Source organism: Pseudoliparis swirei, chromosome 7, assembly GCF_029220125.1.
Source record: "Pseudoliparis swirei isolate HS2019 ecotype Mariana Trench chromosome 7, NWPU_hadal_v1, whole genome shotgun sequence".
NCBI lineage: Eukaryota > Metazoa > Chordata > Actinopteri > Perciformes > Liparidae > Pseudoliparis > Pseudoliparis swirei.
The window spans coordinates 2,532,349-2,557,322 of record NC_079394.1 but is presented as its reverse complement, the minus strand read 5'-3'; the positions used below and the strand labels follow the sequence as shown (position 1 = coordinate 2,557,322).

Sequence of the window (24,974 nt, the reverse complement as noted above, 5' to 3'; positions counted from 1 at the left end):
AGGTTTGGGGTCGGCCCAGTGGTGGCTCTCTGCGTCTTGAAGAATGCAGGTGGAACAAACCTGGATACAGTAGGAGGTCAGCTGGTCTCTGAATGCCTCCACTGTATCCTGGCACTTCTGAACAGGCAGCAGGGTCAGGGGTCTGGGCACGGGCAAGAGAAACAAAAACGGTCACGATGATGACCGAAAATACAACATCTATGCTGCATATGTATAGGAAGAAAGAAAAAAAGGGACCACTGGGGTCAAGAATCCAGATGCATACTTGATTCCTGAATATTCAGGGGGCTATCAAACAAACATGACGTGAGACGATTGCATGAGAGAACTGATGATTTATTCTAGAAGTTAAGTTTGACATTTCATATCCTTTAAATCTGCCAGCCTTGATACTTTCCAGAGAGAGGCAGGAGTTTAACAGGGGTGCAGGAGGTGTAAAACCAGGGGGGACTGGATGGTGTAGAGAGAGGGAAGTGCTTTATGACTGGGGGGGGGGGGGGGGGGCACGATGCGAGTGCAGGTGGAGGGGTGCAGAGGGCCAGAGGTGGGACAACAGCAGCACTGAGGGCACCAGAGATGCCTTTAAAAGGGGATGTGTGGAGGGCAAAGGCCAAGGGGGATTATGGGGCATAAAAACTCACCAGATGTGGACACAGTACGGGCGTCATTACCTTCTGTCAATCATTTCTTTCTTTCTTTTTACTTTCCCATTTTCTTATTCTAAAAAGTACAATTTGGCTCGTAGATTTCGGGAAAAAGGAATCGACCTAAATGTATATTTAAAAGCAACAGCAGTGAGTCGAGCTCCACCGATTCAGTCCGCGGCGCTACGGTGTGTAATGCAATTGGGTTTATTATCTGTTGAGCAAGCCGATGAGGTTATTGTGGATAAATTGACAGCAGTGAGTATTGATAAAGATGAGGATGTTGGAAACGAGGCCCGTCTAATCGTTTTGACATAACCTGACGCCCTTTACCGTCACCATCTGTAGGTTTATGTTATTACTGTAACTACATGTACTGGTACTGGGATTATAAAATATAGACAGTCAAATCCTCATTTTTCAATGTGACTAACATCCATGTTTCTCCTGATTAGTGCAGCCGGCCAACATCGCACACACACACACACAGGCACACGCACACACACATACACACACACACACACACACACACACACACACACACACACACACACACACACACACACACACACACACACACACACACACACACGTTCCCCACGGCTCAATCGTAATGTTGCTCTTCCTCTTGAAAGGCAGCCATAACTGTAACATAAAAGTTTGTGACTCCCAAAACTGCATTTCAAGTTATTCATTGAGGTCACTAGACTCAATCAATAAACAATTTTTTTTAAAGCCTGTATTTCATCCGATAAACGCCGGAGTGGATGGAGGGACAGATAGGGAGGATGTAGTGACACAAACACACACGTCGATGCGTAGCAGCCAATGCATCACGCCACTCGCACACACACACCTGCACACACCCTCTCCTTACACTTTAGCTGCAGTCGTATTTGAGTCGTTCAGCCTGGCGTGGTAGTGCTCCAGGCGTTGGTGCACGTACATGCAAGTGGCCAGCAGAGCAGGCATGTTCCTCAGAGGTGCAGAGGACGGTACCTCAAGGGCCCTCTCCTGCAGACGAGCCAGCATGGCAAACACCGCCCTGCCGCACGCCTCCACGAAGCTCGACCGCACTTCCAGGAGAGAGCTTTCCCGGCAGGCCGCCGCCAAGGGAAGTAAGGTGTCCAGCTCAGTCAGGATCGCTCCACAGAACTGAGAGAGAGAAGGCAAAGACGAGACGATCTCAATAACAGAAGGGAAATACGTCAGTAAGGAGAAAAACATCAGAGAGCGACTTCATTAGATATAAATAATGGAACATTTGCGGGGAGTCGTCAGAATGACAAGGATCGGAGACGACGAGTGTTACACGTGCATCTCTCTCTGGAACATTTTGCGAGCCGCGTGACAGCTGAAAAGCTGAATCAGTGCAAATGTAGAATACAGATGTCTCGAGACATTCCCTCCAAATAAACGTTGCTGCTGAACTTAACATAATTGGTATCAGGTCAAATGAAACCTTTACTTCTGAGAGTACATCTTGTCTAATTGTATTACAGCACGTATAATGTTCACCACATCCAAGCAAAGAGGTTACAGCGCATAGGCAGAGGTGGGGATTCAAAGGAGAGGAAAAGAAAAGGTCAGGTAAAGGTGAAAGTGAAGAAGGCAAATGGAGATGTTTTTGCAATTTAAAATACCCATTACTATTTCTATAAACTGACTCAGCAACAAGTAAGACTTCATTAATTCATCTACATTTGTCCTGGAAAACGACCTATAGGGTCAAATCATTCCGCTTCTAGTGTGTGGTGCATTGTGTGTGTGTGTGTGTGTGTGTGTGTGTGTGTGTGTGTGTGCGTTACAATTTGTTCATACTTTTAAGCAATTTAAAGTCTCTACCTTCATGATTATCCAGAGTAAAAGTTGCAGGTAGATAATATTCATCCATGGAGACAATAACACACTTTTCACTTTAACAATGTTGATAGTTATTGCTCGTAATTATACAAATATTCATACCCTTAATTAGAGAAACCTTTAGATAAAGTTGGGATTATTCCTAATAGTTTCTACACGTTTGCAGTTTTCCTTTTTATTTTTGCCCTGATGTGTGTGTGTGTGTGTGTGTGTGTGTGTGTGTGTCTATGAAGTTCGATATGCATGTGCTCATATGTGTTTCATACCTTTGCAGACATTGAAAACAGTGAAAGATGATCAGGCAGGTGCCAAAGAGTCATGTGTGAGTTCCTGCGCCTCCAAATGTATAGACCTATACACGTGAGTTATGAGTCAGGAAGATTCTTACAAAGACTTGTAATGGTAAAATATCGTAATGTCATATTATGAAAGTATAGATTAGGTGATCAGAAGTTTATTGGGAGAGTGGTTTGGGGGTAGCGGGAACATGAGGGTTGACCAGCCTGCCGTCATAAAACTAACAGCGTTTCACTCCGGGGGGCTCAGGAACCAGGTGGTGTTGGGGGAGCAGATACAAGTTCTCTGGGCCTGATCAAGATAAGGAGCTGACCTTTCAGGATGGAGGAGAGAGGACTCCTTCTTTGAAGTTGTCATATCATTTAGAATCAACGCTTGTGTTTGTTTGACCGGGAGGGGAAACATAGATCTGTGTTAAGAAGGCTGTGACTGTTCGTTGAATCTTGTGTCACAGAGTTCCCTGAGAGCTGTGACGGACTTTTCCTCCTCGCAAGGAATAAAACAGATGAAGGCAATTTCGATCCAGAGACTTCATTCCTTCTTTCCAGATTAACAGAGAACATCTTCCACTACAGATTTAAAACAGATACATGTCCATTATGCTACCAAGCCAGGTCACACTGAGGGGAACAAATAATCACGATAACTCCGAAAACTCCATGCCAGTTTAGTCAATCAATCAATCACAGCGTGTGTTACTTGCTTCTCGAGTCACACACTCTATTACTTGATGCACTATCGGAGCTGACTGGGGACTTCGACGTTCTGTCAGATCGGGGCTCCGGTGTGTGTACACAATTGACAATCTCACAATCTCTTTACACACTTTTCTCCAAGCTTCCAACGGGGTTAAAAGGCCTGTGAACAATGGCCGTTTGGGCGATTAAGTCAATATCTGACTGTATTTAGTCATTAGGAGCTTAGCTTTGAGAGGGAGAAGGAATACACAACACTCAGCATGAGCAGAGTGATGGAGAGGCCCCGGAGAAGCATCTCCTACCCATGCAGTTCACACACACTGAGCGGACAGGCATCGGCACATGCCCACTTGCTCAGAAACAACCACACGCATGCATCCACACTGAAGTCAGACTGAAATCTAACGAGATCAGATCAAAGCCCAGAATCCCACTAGGACACTTGCAGCGAGGTGAACGAGATTGTATGAAGTTGTAAGTGGAGGCCTGTTTGTGCATGCAGGAGTCGGAGTAGACAGACGTGTGGGGAAGTGAACAAGCAGGAGAAGTCTGCATACAGAAAAGGCACTTCTGCTGCTTTAATAGAGAAGCACATCCTAATATAGAAAGGCCCACCCACACAAGGAAAGTTCAACCCCAGGTTCTGACAAGAGGGCGAGTTACAGCCGTTGAACTGACTGCATTTGGCATTTAACTCACAACCGACTGCCAATGACAGAAAGCACACAATCTAAGGTACTTTGATGGATGGACAGTGCTGCCGCAGCCCGTATATGTATGGTAATACAGACAGTGAAGTGGGTTCACATGAAAGAAAAGAGAGGATTGAGGTGGGAACATATGAATATAAATGTGTGAAATATTGATCCATCATAATGCCTTTGAACTGGCAATATTTCATGCGTATGTCTTGTATAGTAATTTTCTCTCAGCTCAAACACTGGAGCATGTGTCAGAAAAGGACAGAGGAGGTAAAAAAAGAAGAAGATATATATATAATCTCTAACGGCCTCGTCTTGGGTGTCTGTCTGGCTCGCTGTTATTGAATGCAAATGCATGCATGTATAACCTTTGGGCTGAAAGGCTCTCATCTTTGAAGCGTTGACCTACAGATAAATATGTTGTACAGGTCCTGAGCACAGACAAATTCTGACACTTGTTAACAATGAGAGCCAGCCATACCGTCAGTGTAAAAAGGGCTCGAGGAGAAGAGAAGGGGGAGGAGAGAAAGAGGTGAGGCAGTAATGAGAATAGCCTGTGTGTAGGAGAGCAGTGGGTAGCAGGAGAGTTAAAGGATGTGGGTGAAAGTGAGTTTCAGAAAGTTTCAGAAAGAAAAGTTGTTCAGACATGGTAAAAGAAAAACAATAAAACAGGACAGCGTCAGTCCAGATGGAAGTAATTATATGGCAGTCCAGCCCGCAGCGTTGGAGAACCGCAGTGGAGTTAAGCATGGTCTCACATCGGACTGGGCTCTTCCTCCTGAGAACCGTCTCTCTAACCTCTCCCTGACATTTCCCAGGACCTCTCTTCTCATCTCATCCCTCAAACGTTCCATCTCCTGCTCTCTTCCCCGGCCTCTTTGTGAGACATCGCTCTGTCATGTGGATGCCCTACTTTCTCCTTTTCAACACCTTTCTCTACACACCACCTCGCCCTCATAACATCCCCCATATTGCCTATTGGTTACCCCCTGTCACTCTTTTGTTCCCAGAGTTCTCCCCTCAAGTAATGCTGATGATTCTTTTCAAGGCCCTTTCTGATCCAGGGTGTCAAATGTGTCATGCCCAAATCATTTGGGCTCTCTGTTGGAGGGGGTGCTTTCCGCTACGGCGACCCATTCATCTCCCTTTGGTCTCGGGTGTTTGTCGACCTGCATGGTTCAGCCGGGAAATAAAAGAGGATCACCAGGAGAGGGACACAGATGTGTATGGCAATGCATGCTCCTGCAGAGTGTGACAGGTTAATTGTACACAATTACCCATTGTATGAGACAGGTGTGTGTGTTAAAGGAGCCCGGTCTGATACGTAGATTGACCTGGTTGACACACTCTTGTTAAGCCTCAATTTCCTTGCATTGGCTTTGATTGGATAAATGATCCACGGACATGTTGTGATGTATAAGATCATCGTATCATCTTCAGAACATAAACCCGGTCCCTCGATGCCAACAATTACCACTCGCATCACACTCGTACCACGAAAGCGGTCAGACCAGTTGTCCTTTTCCAGGGTCCAATGATCTAATTGGCTATATGCCTAAGCACCGGACGTCAGAACTGCGCCACACACATACAGAGTAACATACTCTGACTCTGTGAGTGTTTACGTTTGTGCGAATATAGATATTCCATTCCATTCCATGATCCATACCCTCATACCCTCATTAGGGTCCCAGCTGATATTGGGCGAAGGAAGGGTCACCTGGACCGCCAGTCCATCCAGGGCACACAACCATTCACATCGCGCAATTTTAGAGATCAATTACCCTGACTGCATGTCTTTGGACTGTGGGAGGAAGCCGGAGAACCCGGAGGAACCCACGCTGCCACGGGGAGAACATGCTGCCTCCACACAGAAGGACCGCCCACACCGGGAATTGAACCCACGGCCCTCTGGCTGTGAGGCGACAGTGCTAGCCACTACACCACCGTGCAGCCTTATTACCTTCGCATTGAAAATGCGGAAGGTAATGTTATGATCGCCGTGTATTTATTTATTTATTTGTATGCGTGTTATTCGCATAAGTAAAAAAGTATTAAACCGAATCGCATGAAATGTGGTGGGATGATTGGTTATTATCCGGGGAGCATTTGATTAGATTTTGGGATCGATCGGGTCAAAGGTCAAGGTCAAGGTCATGAAAAAGGTCAACATCTTCTTGAATCGCATGAAATTTGGTGTGATGATTGGTTATTATCCGGGGACCATTTGATTAGATTTTGGGATCGATCGGGTCAAAGGTCAAGATCATGGAAAAGTCAACATCTTCTTTTTACCATAGCACAGTCCAATTGGCATGCAACTAATGCCAACATGTTCACAATTCAATGCCCAATCTTGTGATATGCGAAGGTATGCGCTCTACCGAGTGCCCATTCTAGTCTAGATATAATGTGATCAATTGTGTGTCGGAGATAAACAGTTTGCTGATAGGGTAGAACATTATCTAACATGTGAAGCACATGCATAGAACCCCATCTCGATATTAGGGACAGTCCAATGACGGATTTAGTAAATTGCAGAAATATTACATTTAAAATGTATCCTTTTTCTTTCTTTGAAGTTTTTTTGAGAACTTTTATTCTTAAAGAGAAAAAAGACGGGTAAGCAAATAAGAGAATACATTTTGACATTAATTACGCTTGTTAACAAGTATGAGTTGAATAAATACAACATTGGTGCACGCACCTGATGAAGAGAGGCATCTTCATGTGTTGTCATACTTGCAGGTTTTTATCGTTTTACCACGTCAATCATTTCAGATGTTTTGTATTATATGTTGGAAGCAAGTCTACGACTTTCTTTGTATTAAGCGTCTTTGTGTAACTATAAAAGCGCTATAGAAGTCTGAATTATTATTATTATTATGTATTAAGATTACACATTGTCACATGTATGGGAAAACTACAGAAAAAGCGACGGTTCCCCATTTTTGGTTTTCTGTGTAACTCGCATGATGTGTCTGTGTCACTGACTAAACAAAACTATATCATACTTTATGAAGGAATAATATGTATAAGATTAAGAAAACACCACTGATTTAATAGTCAGCTTCACAACCATTTGTCAATATATGCTCCCAAAGAACTGTGCGTACCTTTGCTATCATCTTGGGCGTCTCTCTCTCTGAGCAGGTGTAGAAGGAGTCTTCTCTGAGATGCGAGTTGCCGGCTGCGGTGCGTCCTGTCGTTGGGCTCAGGGTGATGGAGGTATGTCCTGAAGAATGCAAGGCTTCTTCCTGCTGGAGACTCCTGGTACAAACATCCTCCAGCGCCACTTTAACACAATGCACCATGTGAGGGACCAGTCCCCGAAACGATGACCTCCAGTCAAACTCCAAAACCTGCACCTGCAAAGAAGGAGATGAGCCAACAGCCGATTAATATTGGAACGCTGAAGGGGATATTTTACCTGCTTTAGAATGATAGCGAGCCTGAATTACTTTGAAGGGCTGTAATAGCTCAGAAACGTCCTCGCAACGGTCTTACAAATGAACACACAGGAAAGTCTCACCTGTGGCATTTGGAGAAGTGTTTCTGCCGTGGATTTCTTGCCATCTGTTGTCACATCTGAATCCTCTCGGTTATTTTTCAAGATGCCTGAATAACATTGCAAACATCATTTAATAAATCTTTAAAGACATCAAACAGTGAGTGTGCCTGGTAAAGCTCTCAAATAATGTCAGAGAAATCTCAACAGGGACCAGCAATGAATCAGAAACTCACAAGATGAAAATGGAAAGTTATGTGGTGATTGTTTTTTTCGGAGATTTTCATATCACACATAATATACCGTATCGTATTATGTGTTCAGGGCCTGACTAAATGCAGAGTGCGGTGAGATGAAAGCAACTGTATATAACTCAGAGCCAGATATGGGTCATTTTGCTCCCATCCTTCCCATGAACTCAAACGAGACAGTGACCGGAGAATCCCTACATGCCTCAGAGGGAGAAGCAAAAGGCAGTAAATGCTAATGGAAACTGCTTTCCGAGTCTAAATTCGGGGCTTGGATTTGATTTGAACCCAGGTAGCATCAACCGCATGGGGCAATTCCACGAGGGTAGATTGTGTTGATGTGTGGGGAGACGGGGAGATGTCGGGGCGACGTGAAGACGAGCGTACGGGATGTTGGGCTGCTTTGCAATTAAAAAGCGTGAACATCATGGCCACAGTTTCCTAATCAGAAGGCGAAGAGTGAGACCCCAGGCGAGGTAATTTAGGTGAACAAGACCGCATGGAATGGAAGAAGGAGGAAGCAGCAAAGCGCATCACTTTTTGACCTTTAAGCCCATCTGATGAATTTCTGGTAATTAAGCCGTTTGATTGCCTGGAATTAATGATTTGGATAACTGCCCTTTAAAGGCTGTTTACCTCTCTGTAAATTGAGCCTTTCTGCAAATCTTGTTTTTGTAAATGTAACCTTTATGGAAATTACTCCATGCACCAAAAGCTTTCATTTAACATCTCTAGGGCGTCAGTTCAAAGGGGAGAGAGGAAAAGGATACGAAAGGCTTATATAGTACTCAAGATTATCCGCTACTAAAATAACATTTCTTCAGACACAACTCAGATTCCCTGCTTGAACATGTAACAATGTGTGTGTGTTGGTGTGTGTGTGTGTGTGTGCGTGTGTGTGTGTGTGGGGGGAGTCGTAGCTGGACTGTTGATGCCTGGAGGAGAGACACACATGCAGGGCTGTAACTACATATGTTCCCCTCACTGTAACCAAAGTCTAATTATCTAATCATTCATTATCTATTTGATCATTTCAGCTAAATCTAGCTGTCTACTTGATAGTCTGAATACTGCTTCAGAACCTTTTCATCATGGTGAGCCAAGCACTCTTGTGGGAAAACATTGCACATATTATAATATTTCTTTGGCCTTAAAATCTCTCTTTAAAAGTATTTGATCGGGAGAATATTGAATTAGTATCCGTCATGTTTAATCGTAGAATTGTAAATGCAAACTGAATCGCAGGCGACTCAATTTCCCCAGAAAAAGTGAAGAGCATCAGGCTCGATGGTGTTTTGAGCCCTCATGGAAGGTGCCGGAAGGTGGTCCCGCCCCCCAGAACTCTAATCCAATCAATGCGCTACCCACTTGGAGCGCATATTCAAACCCACTTGGAGCATATTCAAACCCACTTGGAGCGCATTTGGAGCGCATTTAACCCACTTGGTTCAACAATTTCAATTTCAAAGGTACGTAGCTAATATATTTATATTTTTTGGGCCGGCTAATGTTGTGGTAATGTTATTTCAACCTGCTAGCTAGCAGATAGATTATGCTAATCTTAGCTGTGGTAATGTCATTTCAACCTGCTAGCGAGCTAAATCTGGTTAAAACATTAGGTAACAAAGTAAGATTAATTACTGCAGATTAATCACTGTATTTGAGTGATTGTTAATGGTTAGTGGTTATCTTTCAAATGATGCCTGTGAGGCACTTGACGTTGAGACTGGTTGACTTCCAGGCTGCTTTGGAATAAGGATACCTCTGAGGCAGCCACCAGTTTTTGGATAACTCTGAGGCATCATAGGTAGTGTTGACTGCCAGGCTGCCTAGTCGTTGGTATACAGGTTAACTCACAGGCATCCAGTTGGTTTTAGATACCTGTAAAGGCATCTAGATGGACATTAAGAGGGGCTGACTCCCAGGCTGCTTACTAACACTGGTTAGCTCTCAGGCAGCCAATTGGCTTTGGATGCCTGTGAGGCACTTGACAAAAACAACTTTAAAGAGAGGGGTTCTAAATAGACTGGCTGGTTGAATAAAGCACATTTTAACACATTCAATTAATGAAAAACAAGTAGATATGTTAGGGATGATAGACAACATGTTATAGAATAATAATTGAATCAAAACCCAATTTCACCAAAATACTGAGTTTCGACCTACTAGTATTTTCACTCTAATCTCAAAAATGTCCCTTTTCACCATGTGACTGGTTTCGGCAGAGCCCATCACAGTTTTGGGTTATAGGAACATCTGTTGGGATGGCAGTAAAGACAGAAGGGCTATGTACAGACATTACATGTGTACAATACTGTACTGTATGTAAAGAAGATGAAATCCTAATATTGTTACGAATAATATTGTTGAAACATTGAAACCTTCTTTGAGTGTGACTCAGAAATTATTTTTACAAAGATACCAGATAACGGTGGAGGAGATCAGGAGGAGGACTGCTCCACCTGAGAGCATGTCAATAAATACCCTCACTGCGCTCCTGAGAACCGACAAAAATTTGAAGAGGGACCTCAGGGAGCAGCTGCAGGAGGTCGGGGTGACTCCGGGCACAGTGACCAAAGTCACCTCACTGTGCTCAAAGCTGTCAGAGGGTACAGTTCAATTCTACTCACTATTCTTGTAACGGCACTTTTTACATACATTTATATCAATAAAGAACTTCAGAAAGCCAGCTCCAAACTATTACACCCGTGTCAATAAGTGTTTCATTGTCACATTGGTATGTGCATCAAATCTGAATTTAATACTGTGTTCGTGTCATGATATGTCTTTCCCATTTTTGTTAAGGCGAAGTCAAGGACCTGTGCTCCTCTGTCGGTGCTCTGGCTGCCAGGAGCATCGAATTTAAAGAAGTGGCCATGCTGCCGGCATCAGACCCCACTGTGGCCACAGGGAGAGCCACGGAGTTCAAGTAATTTGCAATATTCCACATCCTATATCTGGGCTCTGACAGGTTTAATAGACATTATTTATCCTGAATTTATGTTTTTATCTTTTCCTCCAGACAACAGCTCCAGCACCTCGCCAACCAGGTGAGGTCAAATGATCAATTTGACCTCCTCACGCACACCTTGGGGCCAGGAATGGTAGAGGTGGTGGTGGATATTTTTAAAAAGTGTGTTGACACACACATTGAAAATATTAACAATTTGTTGTTTGTTGTGTTCATTAATTAAATATCTTCATGTTCTACATCACTGTGTATGTGTCGTGAATTGGAAGTGTATTGAACTTGGCATCTTGATTTAACTAGTCTGATAATTTAGCTAGCTGGGCCTGAAATCGCATGGTGTAAATTACAGATCCGACATGTTAGGCATGTGGATTAAGGCAAATAGTCATGGTAACACAATATGTCAACACTAATTTCTACAGCTTCACATAAGGGTTTATTCCAGTAGAGTGTTACAAGTTACCCCAACTTACATTAATTATTTTTAAAAAATGTATCGTCAGAGGACACACACATGATGGAGGAGAGACATGACTGATGGGGTGTGACATATTCTTTATTGAAAATAAAGGCCAAGTACAACCCTCATACACACAGTAAAATGGTAAAAACAAAATTTCACACGCAAACAGCTTAGTTTACTAAGCACTAAGGATGGCAGAATTTAATACACTATAAATATTATCTAAATATTTTATTGGGGCAGTGTGGGACAGGTCGGAGAACTGGGGAAAGACTAGTTACGGGTTCGCTTCTTCGGTCCCTTTCCTTCTTTAAGCCATCTTCAATTGACTTCAGCCAATGCTTCTCCATTGCCTGAACGGGGAAAAAGTATGAAAACATAAGCCTATGACTCCCTGAGACACACATACTAAACTATTTTATCTTGTGATGACCTGAACTATAGGCTAGATGGTCAGTGTTAAGCAGTCTGGAGCACAACGTTAATCCACCATGCCTAGATTCCTCTCCACTGGCTGTCACAAAGTCACCTGTAGTCTATTATAAAGCCTATTAGCCTGTAAGAAATCAAGTTATTTTCAACAAAAGTCCTTATAATCACCATCTGCCCTTGAGTAAACTATTAGTAATCCCTCTTAATGTCCGTCTAGATGCCTTACAGGTATCTAAAACCAACTGGATGCCTGTGAGTTAACCTGTATACCAACGACTAGGCAGCCTGGCAGTCAACACGACCTATGATGCCTCAGAGTTATCCAAAAACTGGTGGCTGCCTCAGAGGTATCCTTATTCCAAAGCAGCCTGGAAGTCAACCAGTCTCAACGTCAAGTGCCTCACAGGCATCATTTGAAAGATAACCACTAACCATTAACAATCACTCAAATACAGTGATTAATCTGCAGTAATTAATCTTACTTTGTTACCTAATGTTTTAACCAGATTTAGCTCGCTAGCAGGTTGAAATGACATTACCACAGCTAAGATTAGCATAATCTATCTGCTAGCTAGCAGGTTGAAATAACATTACCACAACATTAGCCGGCCCAAAAAATATAAATATATTAGCTACGTACCTTTGAAATTGAAATTGTTGAACCAAGTGGGTTAAATGCGCTCCAAATGCGCTCCAAGTGGGTTTGAATATGCGCTCCGCTCCAAGTGGGTTTGAATATGCGCTCCAAGTGGGTAGCGCATTGATTGGATTAGAGTTCTGGGGGGCGGGACCACCTTCCGGCACCTTCCAGGCAGCCGCTGCCTGGAAGGTGCCGGTGAGGGCTCAAAACACCATCGAGCAGAGATCAGGGGGTTGGCGGTTCAATCCCCGCCCTAGTCGATGTGCCCTTGAGCAAGACGCTTAACCCTGAGTTGCTCCCTGTAGCTGCTCTACGGTGTGTGACTGTAACAGGATTATAAGTCGCTTTGGATAAAAGCGTCAGCTCAATGACGCGTGATGTAATGTAATAAAGATCATGATCTAGCCACAGCCCGATAGTTACACGTCAAACATTTGTACTTTTGTGGAGTCGTACCTTTTACAGAGGGAGTCTCTCCTGTACAATCCACGACGGTCATATTAGTGACCAGCTCCTTCACCGTCCTCTCGAAGCCCAGCAGGGTGCACGCGAGCTGGGTCAGCGCCCTCAGCTGGTGCAGAGTTAAGCGGAAGCTTCTGTTTTTCATTGGGAGCTCCATAGGCGCTGGGGGGGGGGTACAACAACAACAACAACAATGTAAAATAGGAAAAATAAACAGCGCCTATACACTACCGTTCAAAAGTTTGGGGTCACCCACCCAGACAATTTCGTGTTTAACATGAAAACTCACACTTTTATTTATCAAGTGATTTGCAAAATTAATAGAAAATATCATCAAGACATTGACAAGTTTAGAAATAATGATTTTTATTTGAAATATTAATGTTGTTCTTCAAACGTCAAGCTCAAAGGAAGGCCAGTTTTATAGCTTCTCTAACCAGCATAACTGTTTTCAGCTGTGCTCACTTAAAAAGGGGTTTCAAGGGTTTTCTACCCCTCCGTTAGTCTTCTAAGGCGATAACACAATGTACCATAAGAACACTGGAGACAGGCCTCCACACACCTATGTAGATATTTCATTAAAAACCAGACATTTCCACCTAGAATAGTCATTTACCACATTAACAATGTATAGAGTGTATTTCTGATTAATTTAATGTTATCTTCATTGGATAAAATAGTGCTTTACTTTGACAAATAAGGACATTTCTTCGTGACCCCAAACTTTTGAACGGTAGTGTATGTTTATGAATGCATGACGAACGAAGTTGGAGTGAGAACTGCACTTACAGTTTACAGTTCAGGAAAAGGAATAAACAATTTCATGACAATAGCTTTTCAACCCAACCTACATGCATCATAAGGACCCCCCCCCCCCCCCCTCAAGTATTGACTGGCACGGCACCTCTTATAAACGTCGACCCATTCATGTTTTCCCAATACACGGCATAAACAAAGAGACAGTGGATAAATATGCAAAAACTTTGCTCCCTGAGAAGTCACACACGCACATCCTTTTCTCTCGGCACAAACTTTTCTCCCCTAATCCGCCGATGACCCCCTCGGCAAATATGGATTTCCCATTTTGGAGGCTGCCAAAGCCATCACCCGGGGGATGTTCCGCATTAAGCCGGAGAATGGGCGGCCGGGAGACGCGTCGCCATCCTCCCAGACACGTGCACAAATACTTTAGTGTGTCCGCTTAAATGAGCTCCTCCACTGCAAAGGCATCTGGGAACGGATGAGCTCAGAATTAGCCTCGACTCCGAAAGCACGGAGATGATTGAGTGTTGGGAAGGAAAGAAAGAAGAGGGCGGCTCTCTTCCAATAATTTTAACATTATCGCCTCTGGATCCAAATGTAATTTGGCTATATTGTTAAACAAAATATGACAACACACTGTCCCCAAGGATGCCTGGTTTAATCATGCATGAGGTCCTGACTCTATATGTGTGTGTACGCGTGTGTGTTTGCTTACATGAGTGTTTATGAGTGAGAGTCCATGAGAGTTTATGTGCATGTAACGCAGGTCTTTATGAATAACCTAATTTAGTAGAAGACACTTTCACACACATTTGCACATGTCAGTCTTGCAGGATAATTGCACACGCCGCTACCAGACTCTGTGGAATATATTCTGACCTCAAGTTTGTTAGTGTTTGCAAATCTTAGTGTATTCACGTATTTATGTGAACGTGTGTGTGTGTGTGTGTGTGTGTGTGCACGCATCTCTGAAATCACATGTGAAAACCTGCGTAATTATCTGGTGTGTGTTCGACTGTGTGTGCATGCGTGTGTGTGTTGTGATAATGGGGTCCGGTGGGAGCCGGAGCGAGAGACGCTCCCTCGCTCTGCATGTGTACACGCGTGACCCAGCTGACACGCGCACGCCGGCCTCATCCTCCGACTCGCACGTTCACACACGCGCCGACAATCGCGTCTATTTCTGAAGTCACCGGCAAATATGTGACGAACAAGAAATAAATGTGATTTCAAAAGGAAACTTAAGGCAGCAATAATCAGAAAGGAAATTATAGTAGATTAGGTTATTATTTTAGGTATTTAAGGTATTTGGGTATTATTATTTAACTTTTAATGTAAATTTTGTTTTTTAAGTCTAAGTATTTTTGTGATAATTGATCATGCTGTACTGCATTTTATGTATTGTATTGTAATGTTTTTTTGCCTGGACCCCAGGAAGAATAGTCTCCACTACGGTGTAGACTAATGGGGATCCTTAATAAACAAACAAATCAACAAATCAACATAGCCTTTCGTGACTCAACGTGTGGGGGAGGGGGGGGGGGGGGAGAGAGGTGTCAACAACTAATCAAGAGTAAACTATCTCCACCTGATTATACAGCATCATTTCATGTGGCCCCTGACAACTCGAAACGACATATTCATCACCTTTTCTTCAAGAAATGTAAGAAAAATATCCTTTTGAAGGTTTCAAATGAAATGGATTTATGTTATAATATTAGAGAACATTTGTTATGTACAATATTTCTACACTGAAATAAACAATAATCAAATGCAAAGAGAGTTATTACCTTCGCATTGAAAATGCGGACGGTTATGTTTTGATCGCCGTGTATTTATTTATTTATTTGTATGCGTGTTACTCGCATAACTCAAAAAGTATTAAACCGAATCGCATGAAATTTGGTGGGATGATTGGTTATTATCCGGGGACCATTTGATTAGATTTTGGGATCAATCGGGTCAAAGGTCAAGGTCAAGGTCATGGAAAGGTCAAAATCTTATTTTTACCATAGCGCGGTCAATTTTTATCCAATTGGCATGCAACTAATGCCAACATGTTCAAAATTCAATGCCCAATCTTGTGATATGCGAAGGTATGCGCTCTACCGAGTGCCCGTTCTAGTTTCACACTGTTGGGGAGTAGTTTATACGTCTCGGTAACAACCCTTCGAGGTTAACCGTGATGCTGATGTGGCCCACGGTGAAAATACGTTTGACACCCCTGCATTAGAGGGAGCTAGTGGATTCTCTAAAAAGCGATCACTACAACCCCCAAACCAACCGCACCTTCTGTCGGGCATTCATCTGAGCATAGCGCCCATTAACCACCTTCATCTGGAGGATCACCAGAGCATCGTCTCTCTCACTCTCCCCTGTACCCATTCATTCCTTCAACCTGTGACCCTATGACTGTTTCACTTGCTCACTAACTCACACTCCAAGTAGTCGCACATGACCTTGATGTTTAGCAATGTTCTACCTCCGCCTCTCATCGAGCTCCGCCGCCTAGGCGATATAGGTATTTATAGTCGTCCCCCTAGCCAAATAGCCTTATAGCCATAGCCGTCTCGTACACAGCCATCTAAAGCTCATTATACCTTTGTCACAACAGTGAGGCCAAATGGAGGCTCTCATAGCCGGTTGATGGAGAGGGTGTGCTTAAAAGCACCCAGGTGTGTCATATAGCGGAGTGCACGGCATGTCTCATAGAGTAGAATGAGGAAGGGCACTAGCAGGAGGAATAGTTCAACCAAAGGTCAATGTACTGAGAATCAATAAGGGAGGACAGGTGCTAAAAGCTGCTGCTGAAAGCAGGGGAACATTATATGTTTATATATAAGCGCCCCCATAAGACATTACAGTGTGAGGGTGTTCTTATGAACAACAAGAAAATCAATTGTTACTGTGGTAACCATAACAGCAGTGGGCATCTCATCAGAAGCCCTCAGAGTCAATCAGCACATGCCATTCAACTAAATGTGTGAAACAGAAAAAAAATTGTCCGTGGAAGGGCGGGGGGGGGGGGGGGGCTTTATGTTTCATAAGGAGCAAAAAATATAGTAAAAAATGTCTGAAAATACCAAACTCTGCCGGTCGACAGTGGCGAGTCTCAGTGTGCAGCTTTTAACAACGACAACAATGTGACATAAAAGGAGAAAACAAACAGAGCAGGTATTTTTGGCGAGCCATCAGTCTCGTCCCTCCTGTGGGATACACCGTCAGCTACACAGCACTCTCTCTCTCCCCATCTCCCTCTCTCATATACACAATCAAACACACACACACACACACACACACTGCTGTTGACTGGCAGCGAACAGAGAGAGAGGGGAGAAAGGAGGAGATCTAGGGGAAGGAAAAGGGGTGGTGGTGAGGGATGAAAACATAGGGAAGAGAGGGAGGGAAAGAGAGGGAGGGGCGGGACAAGGGAATTCCCTGAGCAGTTGTTATTGATTCCGGTGTTTACGGGCGAATAGTTTAGTGCCGTTTACAAAACAGAACAGATGCAGCCAGTGAGCAAAAAGGTAAACAATTGCTGTGTGGCGGGCTGCCAAATCCCCAGTCTGATGTATTAAACTGGCGGTGAAGAGCATTTCCCCTTTGGCTGCACTTATTGCCACTTCATTTCCTCTTCGCTCTCACACACACACACACACTCTCCTTCTTGTGTCTCTCTTTCTCTCTTGTTCCCTCGTTTATCTGAGAGAGAGGGGAAAAAAGGAGAAGGGCGAAGGACTCTTTTTGCCGTCTGGCTATTTTCTGTCCTTCTCTGACCCAGGAGGCCCAGTTCCTCCAAACAGAGCCATTAGCAGGCGGGATTGCATGTGTCTGACATGGCCGAAAACCAATTATTAGACACTTTCTGCCAAATGATGCCCACGTCTTTGGGGAATGGGCAATCATGCAATAATTCAGCCACTGATTTAATTTCTCTCCAGCACAGTATCTCTCTCTTTCTCTGTGTCTCTCATCCCCTGTCCCTCATTCTGTCTCTCTAAATCAGACCACCAGTGGCCCGCTCTGCCTCTCTCTTACCACACGACCAGACCGGCCTGCAGTCTCTCGTCACGTCAGGACCAGCTACCTGTGTTCACGCTGAGGTGTGTGTTGTTCGACACCCCCTACAGGTGATGTCAGCGTTTGGTTTCATTATAAAAAAACGGCGAATCTCAGAAGGCAAAGCAAGTTTAGCGCGACTTCAACGATGGAATTTAAACCCGCTCGACAAATTTCATAGGATCCATAAAACAGATTTCTACGGATGAAAAAAGTTTCAAAAATAATTTTCTTCTCTCTTGTTTTTGTTGCCCTCTTGTGTGTTCGTTGCGTGTCAAGCAGGGTCTCGTGGGTGCCTTGGGGTACATCTGTGTATGTGTGTATGTGTGTGTGTGTGTGTGTGGTACGGCTACCAGCCACTGTGGACCGCCCGCCAGGCCCTGTGACAGCCGGGGTCCTCTTCGTCAGTCGCGGCCCACTGCTCGCTCAGACAGCATTATTATGGGATGCCTCATGCTGCGAGTCCCCAATACACACTGACACATGCACGCACATACATAAACACACACAACCACACACGCCCTGGTCTCTTGTGGCCCTTTCCCTGGGTGCTGTCCAACCAGGCCACAGCAGGGGCCACCTGCCCTTCACAGAAGGGGAAAGTTGCAATATTTGATATCTCAATTAAGTCGCCTTACAAAGGAGGTCTAGTGGTGAAAGTAGTGTGTGTGTGTGTTGACAGAGAAGAAAGGCTTACTTTCTTACATATATACTATACACTACCGTTCAAAAGTTGGGCGTCACTTAGAAATGTCTTTATTTTTCAAAGAAAAGCACTGTTTTTTCAATAAAGATAACATTAATCAAAATACACACTATACATTGTTAATGTGGTAAATGACTATTCTAGGTGGAAACGTCTGGTTTCTAATGAAATATCTCCATAGGTGTATAGAGGCCCATTTCCATCAACGATCACTCCAGTGTTCTAATGGTACATTGTGTTTGCTAATCACCTTAGAAGACTAATGTCTGATTCGAAAACCCTTGTGCAATTATGTTAGCACAGCTGAAAACAGTTATGCTGGTGATATAAGCTATACAACTGGCCTTCCTTTGAGCTTGAAGTTTGTAGAACAAAATTAATACTTCAAATATTAATCATTATTTCTAACCTTGTCAATGTCTTGACTATATTTTATATTCATTTGATAAATAAAAGTGTGATTTTTCATGGAAGACACGAAATTGTCTGGGTGACCCCAAACTTTTGAACGGAAGTGTATGTGTGTTTCTCTGTCTACTTCTGTGCATCTGGAGATAGGGGTTCATATTTCTGCGTCTTAAACGTACCTCAGCGTACTTGAACCGGGATGAAGAACAAGGAGGAGCGTCTTGATGGGAGCGTTTCATTAAAACCCACTTGTTTAGTATACCCTTGTTTGCATTATTGTTTCCAAGCCCTCGGCGAATCACACCGACTCTTCATCCCAAAGCGCTGGCTGCTCTCAACGAGCCAGCCATTCCTGTCTGTGCGTTCTCACTAGAAGATGCCAGGAAAATGTTCATATCCTTGAGCTTTTCAAGAGCGACACACAAAAGCCATTGTGACCGCTCGGAGGAAATGGGGAAAAAGAAATAAATGGCATGCGTAACACACATTCTCAAGGGCCATGAAACATGTTTCTGTGTGATTTCATTGGAGCTCTGATTCAGAGCATTATGAACACTGACACACACTCACACACATACAGAGTAAAGACCCCGCTCTTCTCATTAGGATTAGTAAACAACCACTTGTGCTGTGTGGTAACTTCCTTAAAGCAGCAGTGGTTAGGGGAGTGGAGAGCAGACTCTGATGAAGAAACACAAAAATATAATTGCTTTCTCAACCCTATTGGCACGAAGGAGAATCCTACTGGACTGGAAGTCACCTCGCCCTCCCAGTTCCTCCTTGTGGCTCAAGGATCTAGTGTTCTTCTTAAAATTGGAGAAAATCAAGTTCTCGTTGCGGCGACAGCCGGAGAAATTTCAATCTACTTGGGGTCCGATTATCCAATACTTTAATAAATTGAAGACTCTCTCATTAGACTCATGAATCATTTCTGTTATCTTTGATGTTTCTTTTCTTTTTTCAAAAAAATTATTTACAAAAAGGGGGGAGGGGAAGCTATTTAAGTTGTCTTGAAGCTGTTGTAGGAACTTATAATTAGCAATCATTTACAATGTCTACACTATTTTCACTTATGTGTAATACTTGAACAATTCAAGTAGTGCGATTTGTTCTATTTGTTCTGTGTTGGGATGGGGGGGGGGGAAATGAGAAATGACGAGTTCAATGTATAACTGTATACTCTGCTTTTGAGAATAAACACAATTTACAACAACAACAAAAGCAGCAGTGTTTAGTAAAAATGAATCATCCGTAAACCAGAAGCCTCACATACACACACACACACACAAACCCACCTATAGCCCATAATCACATGGCGGCATGCGGATGCACGTCCCTGGCTGACAGTGTGTATAAACTCAGGCAGAGATATGATCTAGTGAGGAGCTGCTCTTAATAAATATGAACAAACGCCATTCCCGAGCAGCTTCAATCCCCGCCAGCTCCTCCGATGCCAGTCGGAGCCGAGCTATCTCGCATCGCCGCACAACCTCTCTCCCCGCTGAATAGGCTGCTCTGCATTCTCTAAGAAAGAGTTCAAAGAGCCAGAAAGGGGCGAGGAGGGTGGGGTGCGGTGGCAGCGAATGTGCTTTCTATATATGTTCAAACTCAATACTTTTTTTTTTATCTATCGGGAGCTGTCGACGTCGTCTTATGGGGAAATTAGTGAAAGTGGAATTCAAATCGGCGCTATCAACAAGCTCGACTTCACCCCTGTGGTCGACTGTTAGGGAATACTTTACATGTGTGTACGCAGACAAGCTGGAATGAAAGCTTTCGATCCTACAAAAACATGCATGTCCTATTCATACGTGTGGGCATTACTGAACGCATATGGTAATTTAATGATATATCTTTAAAAGGGAGGTAATAAATGACTCGATTACAGATTTCTCTCAGTAAAGCTGCAATTAGTACACACACACACACACACACAGACACACTAGCAATCGACTCAAAAACAGATGGATAGACAGTCATGTTCACATGACGTATGCTAAAAGGTGATTGTAAACATGTGAGCACATGCATATCTAACTTCATAGACACACACACACACACACACACACATCAGGGCGAAAATAAAAAGGTATAAACACAGGAAAACTAAAAATGTGTAAAAACTATAAGGAATAATCCCAACTTTATCTAAAGGTTTCACTTATTCAGGGTATGAATATTTGTATAATTCCGACCACGTGAAAAGTGTGTTATTGTCTCCATGGATAAATATTATCCACCTGAAACTTTTACTCTGGATAATCATGAAGGTAGAGACTTTAAATTGCTTAAAAGTATGAACAAATTGTAACTGATGTGCACACACACACACACACACACAGTGACATGCACATGTAGAGTTGGCTCCCTCACTCCCCTGCAGACTCAGTGAGGTGTGTTAGCAAGGTTTAAAGTGTGTATCGTCCCTGACCAGCCAACCTGTCCAGCCTCACTGCTCAGCCCATTACACAGGGAAAACTACAGGAAAATGGGAAAAGACAAGAGAAGAAAAAAAGGATGGGGATTGGATGCTGGAGAGATGGACCAAAAAGGAAAAGAGCGGAGAAAAGAAAAAAGAGGAATAAAATGGAAGGCTGAGGCCCTTCACATCTGCCGGGGTACAACGTCAGAGCCTACCTTTGAGTCGGCGGGGTTCAAAGAGGAGGCAGCTCTCGCCGTGAACGTGCTTAAATGGTTCAGTGGTTTGACAGTGGCTGATGCTCCAGACAGCGCCGCTCCCCCGGGAGCCTCCAGTCTCCCAGGCATGGCTCTTATCAACATATACCTCCCGCCCGCCTCGACTGCGGAAATAAACAATAGCACGGCGGGGAAGGAGGGGGAGATCTAAGGAGTCAGAGGATGCTCATGAAAATAGAATGACTTCTTTTTTCTTCTTCTACCGCGGTCATAATTGTCTTGACAATTATGGGCGTCGCGTACAGTAGAGTCGGTAAAGTGTGACGGCGGATTATGCATTAATGTTTGAGCTTTGGCTCTGCGGACGCCACGGGCGTGAGGGTGGTGGGTTTGTGGGTTCTGGATCTTTTTGGGGTGGGGACGGCTTTAAAACGTGAACAACACAACAAATGTAATCCCAGTTGTAGCCTTGAGAGCCGTGTTGCAGCTGATAGTCAAACACACACACACACACACACACACACGTAAAACCAGCACAGGCAAAACTGCTCCATTTTGCCATCATTACACAGCACGGGTCCCCCGCTCCCTTCGGAGCCTTGTTCTGCCTCCGGTGCTACATTTGACGGTTTGTTGAGCGGCACGTAGGTGTGAAGCCTCCGCCGCGTTACGTGATCAAACAGCCCGACTGACGCATGGCCAATTATCCTGGCTGCCTCCTCTCATCTCACATTTAAGGAGAGGGAAAGTTTTAAAAAACCAGAGAGGGAGATGGAAAGAGAGAGAGATGGAGGAAGGGAGAGAGGGAGAAAAAGACGCCAGGCTGCCGGTGTGTTTATCGAAGAATGGCAGATGTAAAAGCACTCTCCTCCTCGCTCCGCGGGGAAGTTGACATGTGCACCATTTTTGAAAAAGTAAACAATGGCTCAAACACTCTCCTTTTTTTTTTGGAGAATCTTTACCCTCAGCAAGCTGTAAATAGGCCAATATAAAACAAACAAAGGGAATATGCGGGGAATTAAGTATCAGAAGTGGCACGGCGAGCGAGTGAAGGTCTTTACTCTTCTCCTGTCTCAGTGTATAACATCACTGTCTGTTCCACGGCATTCTGCCGTCGTGACATATATCAAAACTACTTCACCATATTTCTTCCTCTCAAATACCCGTCCTCATGTGTGACACGGTTGAACCTTGCTCTCACGACTGAGCCACATCTTTCTCTGGCTGTCTCACTGCTCATAAGTCAGAGGAAGGTTAAGATGAACGAGTTCCCCTTCTTCACTGGAGGGTCATAACATTGAATAAAGGTGCTGCTGCTACTTTGCCCTTGTTATGTTTTAATTAACTTGATTGAGATTAGTTTTTGGGGGGATTGTAGAGGACAGCAACGCTATGTTTTTAATGTTATTCAAACCACCCTCCTAGATGAAGCATATTGCCAGAGGCTCAAGGTGAAGGAGGGAATTAACTGTGGTATAAACACACCGTCGACAGACCTTGGATACAGCTCGGACCTCTCTTGGGATCACGGCTCATCGCAGTCATAGACAAACTGTGCGGTAAATAGTGTCGAGAAGTAGTTCAAAAGAAGCCTTGGCCCTCGAAATACTCCTCTTCCCTTTTTGTTGGTTAAGAGGAGAGTGAGGCAGACGGGAGAGAGAGGGCAGTAAAAAGAAAGCAATTACAAGGGTAACAGCAGTTACTGACAATCACTTAAAGAGGCCTTGGCTGTGGCTCAGAGCACCATACAATACAGCTGGAAAGTAACAGGAAAGTAAAACAAGGAGAGGAGGGCGAAAGAAAATCGTTCGCCTTTATTGGGTAACGATAAGAAGTATGAGGAGCGGAAAGAAGCGCAGGGAGGGAAGAACAATCTGCTTTAAGGTACATCCGACCACTTACCAAGGACTTTAGGAGAGAAGAAAGAATAAGCAGAACGAATAAAATAGCTATCAGATGAAATGAATAAATATCCACAGAGAGCCACTTACCGACGGTTGCCCGTGATCGGGCGGAATATTTCTTGATCTTGCCGCTGAGCGTGGTGTTGTCCCTCAGGGCCGCCTCACATTCTCTCTCCATCAGGGAGGCCAGTTCCCGGGCCACAGTGTCGAGGTAGGCCATATTAAGGAAACCCAAGACGGTCTGTGGTTCTGCTAGTCTTGAAAGAACACGGAGCTCCTCCGTAAGGGCTCGGGTCAGAGCCGGGACCGCGTGGCGGAAGCCTCGAGCCAGTCCGTCGAAGCCGGACTCACCGCCTGGGCTTGAGCTCAGTGCAGACAGCAGAAGAACCGGCACGGATTGGCTTCTCAGACACTGGATTATGACAATAAAAATAGCATATCAGTAAAGGGCCCTCAATTTCTTAGGGCTCTAAAGTGACCTTACAGTCATGACCCCTGTACAATCTCTGAACAACCCACTGTCTAAATACCCCAAATGTACCAATGAGTGTGCCATCCAGTATTGAGTGTCATTTTATATAATTTATTTTATTTTTATCATTATTTTAATTTTAATTGTATTATTGTCTGGTAGCATGTTTCTTATGTTTACTGTATTTGTAACTTGTTCTTCCTTGAAGGAAAAAAAAAGAAAAATCAAATAAACATAAAAAAAAAAAAAATCACTGTAAAATCATTGTTATCTACTTTATTTTATTGGTACAGCAAGATCACAATGTGGATTTGGAAGAGACTAAAACAATCCCTATGTTATGTTTAAACATTTAACGCGGTTTTAAGAAATTGAATGCACAAGTTTATCTGCCGGGTTGATGAAAATGAGATCATCATGTTTTAAAAAACTTTTTATCAAATATAAAATTCAGCACTACAGATACCAGTCCCAGCTGTGGAGACACTGGTACAGCTGTCTATGTATAAAGCATGTGTAGTTCTATGTTTGTGTTTTACTTGTGGTTTTGTATGTATTTTATTATATTTTAATCTGTTGCACTATCTGGACCTTGAGTCTGTAATAAAAGTTTGATTGATTGATTGATTAAACACAAATTGTAGTCACATGGAAAATTATGGAATTTTTCACAGGAGTTTTTGTTACTGCATTTTCACAATTGTATCCTACCTGGTAATATGTCAGGGCCTCCGACTGAGGGTAGAGAAAGAACAGCTGTTGCAGACAGCGGACCTGCTCAGGGACAGAAGGATGTCTGGTTCCAGGATGATCCGGGCATCGGGAAGACAGCCGGTCCAGCAGGTGGCGACGTAGCTGGAGACGCACATCATCCCAGGCCTCCTGGATCTTAAGGAAAACAATCAAATGAAGGGGAAGTGAAAAAACAAACTGATAAACAACAACACATTGAGTGGGTTTACAACAAGTACAGCCGAAGCAGGTAAGTACGTCTTTATGAGGAGTCCCTCGAATGCTGAATTACACATTAGATTACAGGACAGATTCACTTTAAATTCAGTCTTAAAACAATACTCACAAGCTAACTTTACTAACTTAG

At 43.7% G+C, this 24,974-nt stretch overlaps 1 protein-coding gene and 2 long non-coding RNA genes across 11 annotated transcripts in view; 1 reads left to right on the top strand and 2 right to left on the bottom strand.

Annotated features, from left to right (window-relative positions):
- kiaa0825 (KIAA0825 ortholog) overlaps nucleotides 1-24,974 on the bottom strand; it is a 134,157-nt gene that overhangs the window by 96,777 nt on the left and 12,406 nt on the right. For 7 of the 8 annotated variants that reach the window (XM_056419680.1, XM_056419682.1, XM_056419686.1 and 4 more), the window contains exons 5-11: nucleotides 24,587-24,763; nucleotides 23,491-23,815; nucleotides 12,922-13,089; nucleotides 7,736-7,821; nucleotides 7,320-7,571; nucleotides 1,522-1,799; nucleotides 1-142 (exon numbers count right to left, since the gene is read on the bottom strand). The exon at nucleotides 1-142 is cut by the window's left edge and continues 9 nt beyond it. In XM_056419680.1, the coding sequence (XP_056275655.1) occupies nucleotides 1-142; nucleotides 1,522-1,799; nucleotides 7,320-7,571; nucleotides 7,736-7,821; nucleotides 12,922-13,089; nucleotides 23,491-23,815; nucleotides 24,587-24,763 (1,428 nt within the window). The remainder of the gene's footprint in view (nucleotides 143-1,521; nucleotides 1,800-7,319; nucleotides 7,572-7,735; nucleotides 7,822-12,921; nucleotides 13,090-23,490; nucleotides 23,816-24,586; nucleotides 24,764-24,974) is intronic. The other variant, XM_056419683.1, reaches the window with a different exon arrangement.
- On the top strand, nucleotides 9,395-11,171 carry LOC130197162 (uncharacterized). 2 transcript variants are annotated; one of them, XR_008832392.1, is made up of 3 exons: nucleotides 10,043-10,568; nucleotides 10,765-10,888; nucleotides 10,982-11,171. It is a non-coding gene; the product is annotated as an uncharacterized LOC130197162 (long non-coding RNA). The 2 variants fall into 2 exon arrangements; XR_008832391.1 differs by having other exon boundaries at nucleotides 9,395-10,888.
- Nucleotides 11,466-12,665, bottom strand: LOC130197163 (uncharacterized). Its single transcript, XR_008832393.1, has 2 exons — nucleotides 12,466-12,665; nucleotides 11,466-11,746 (listed from the first exon to the last, which is right to left on the bottom strand). It is a non-coding gene; the product is annotated as an uncharacterized LOC130197163 (long non-coding RNA).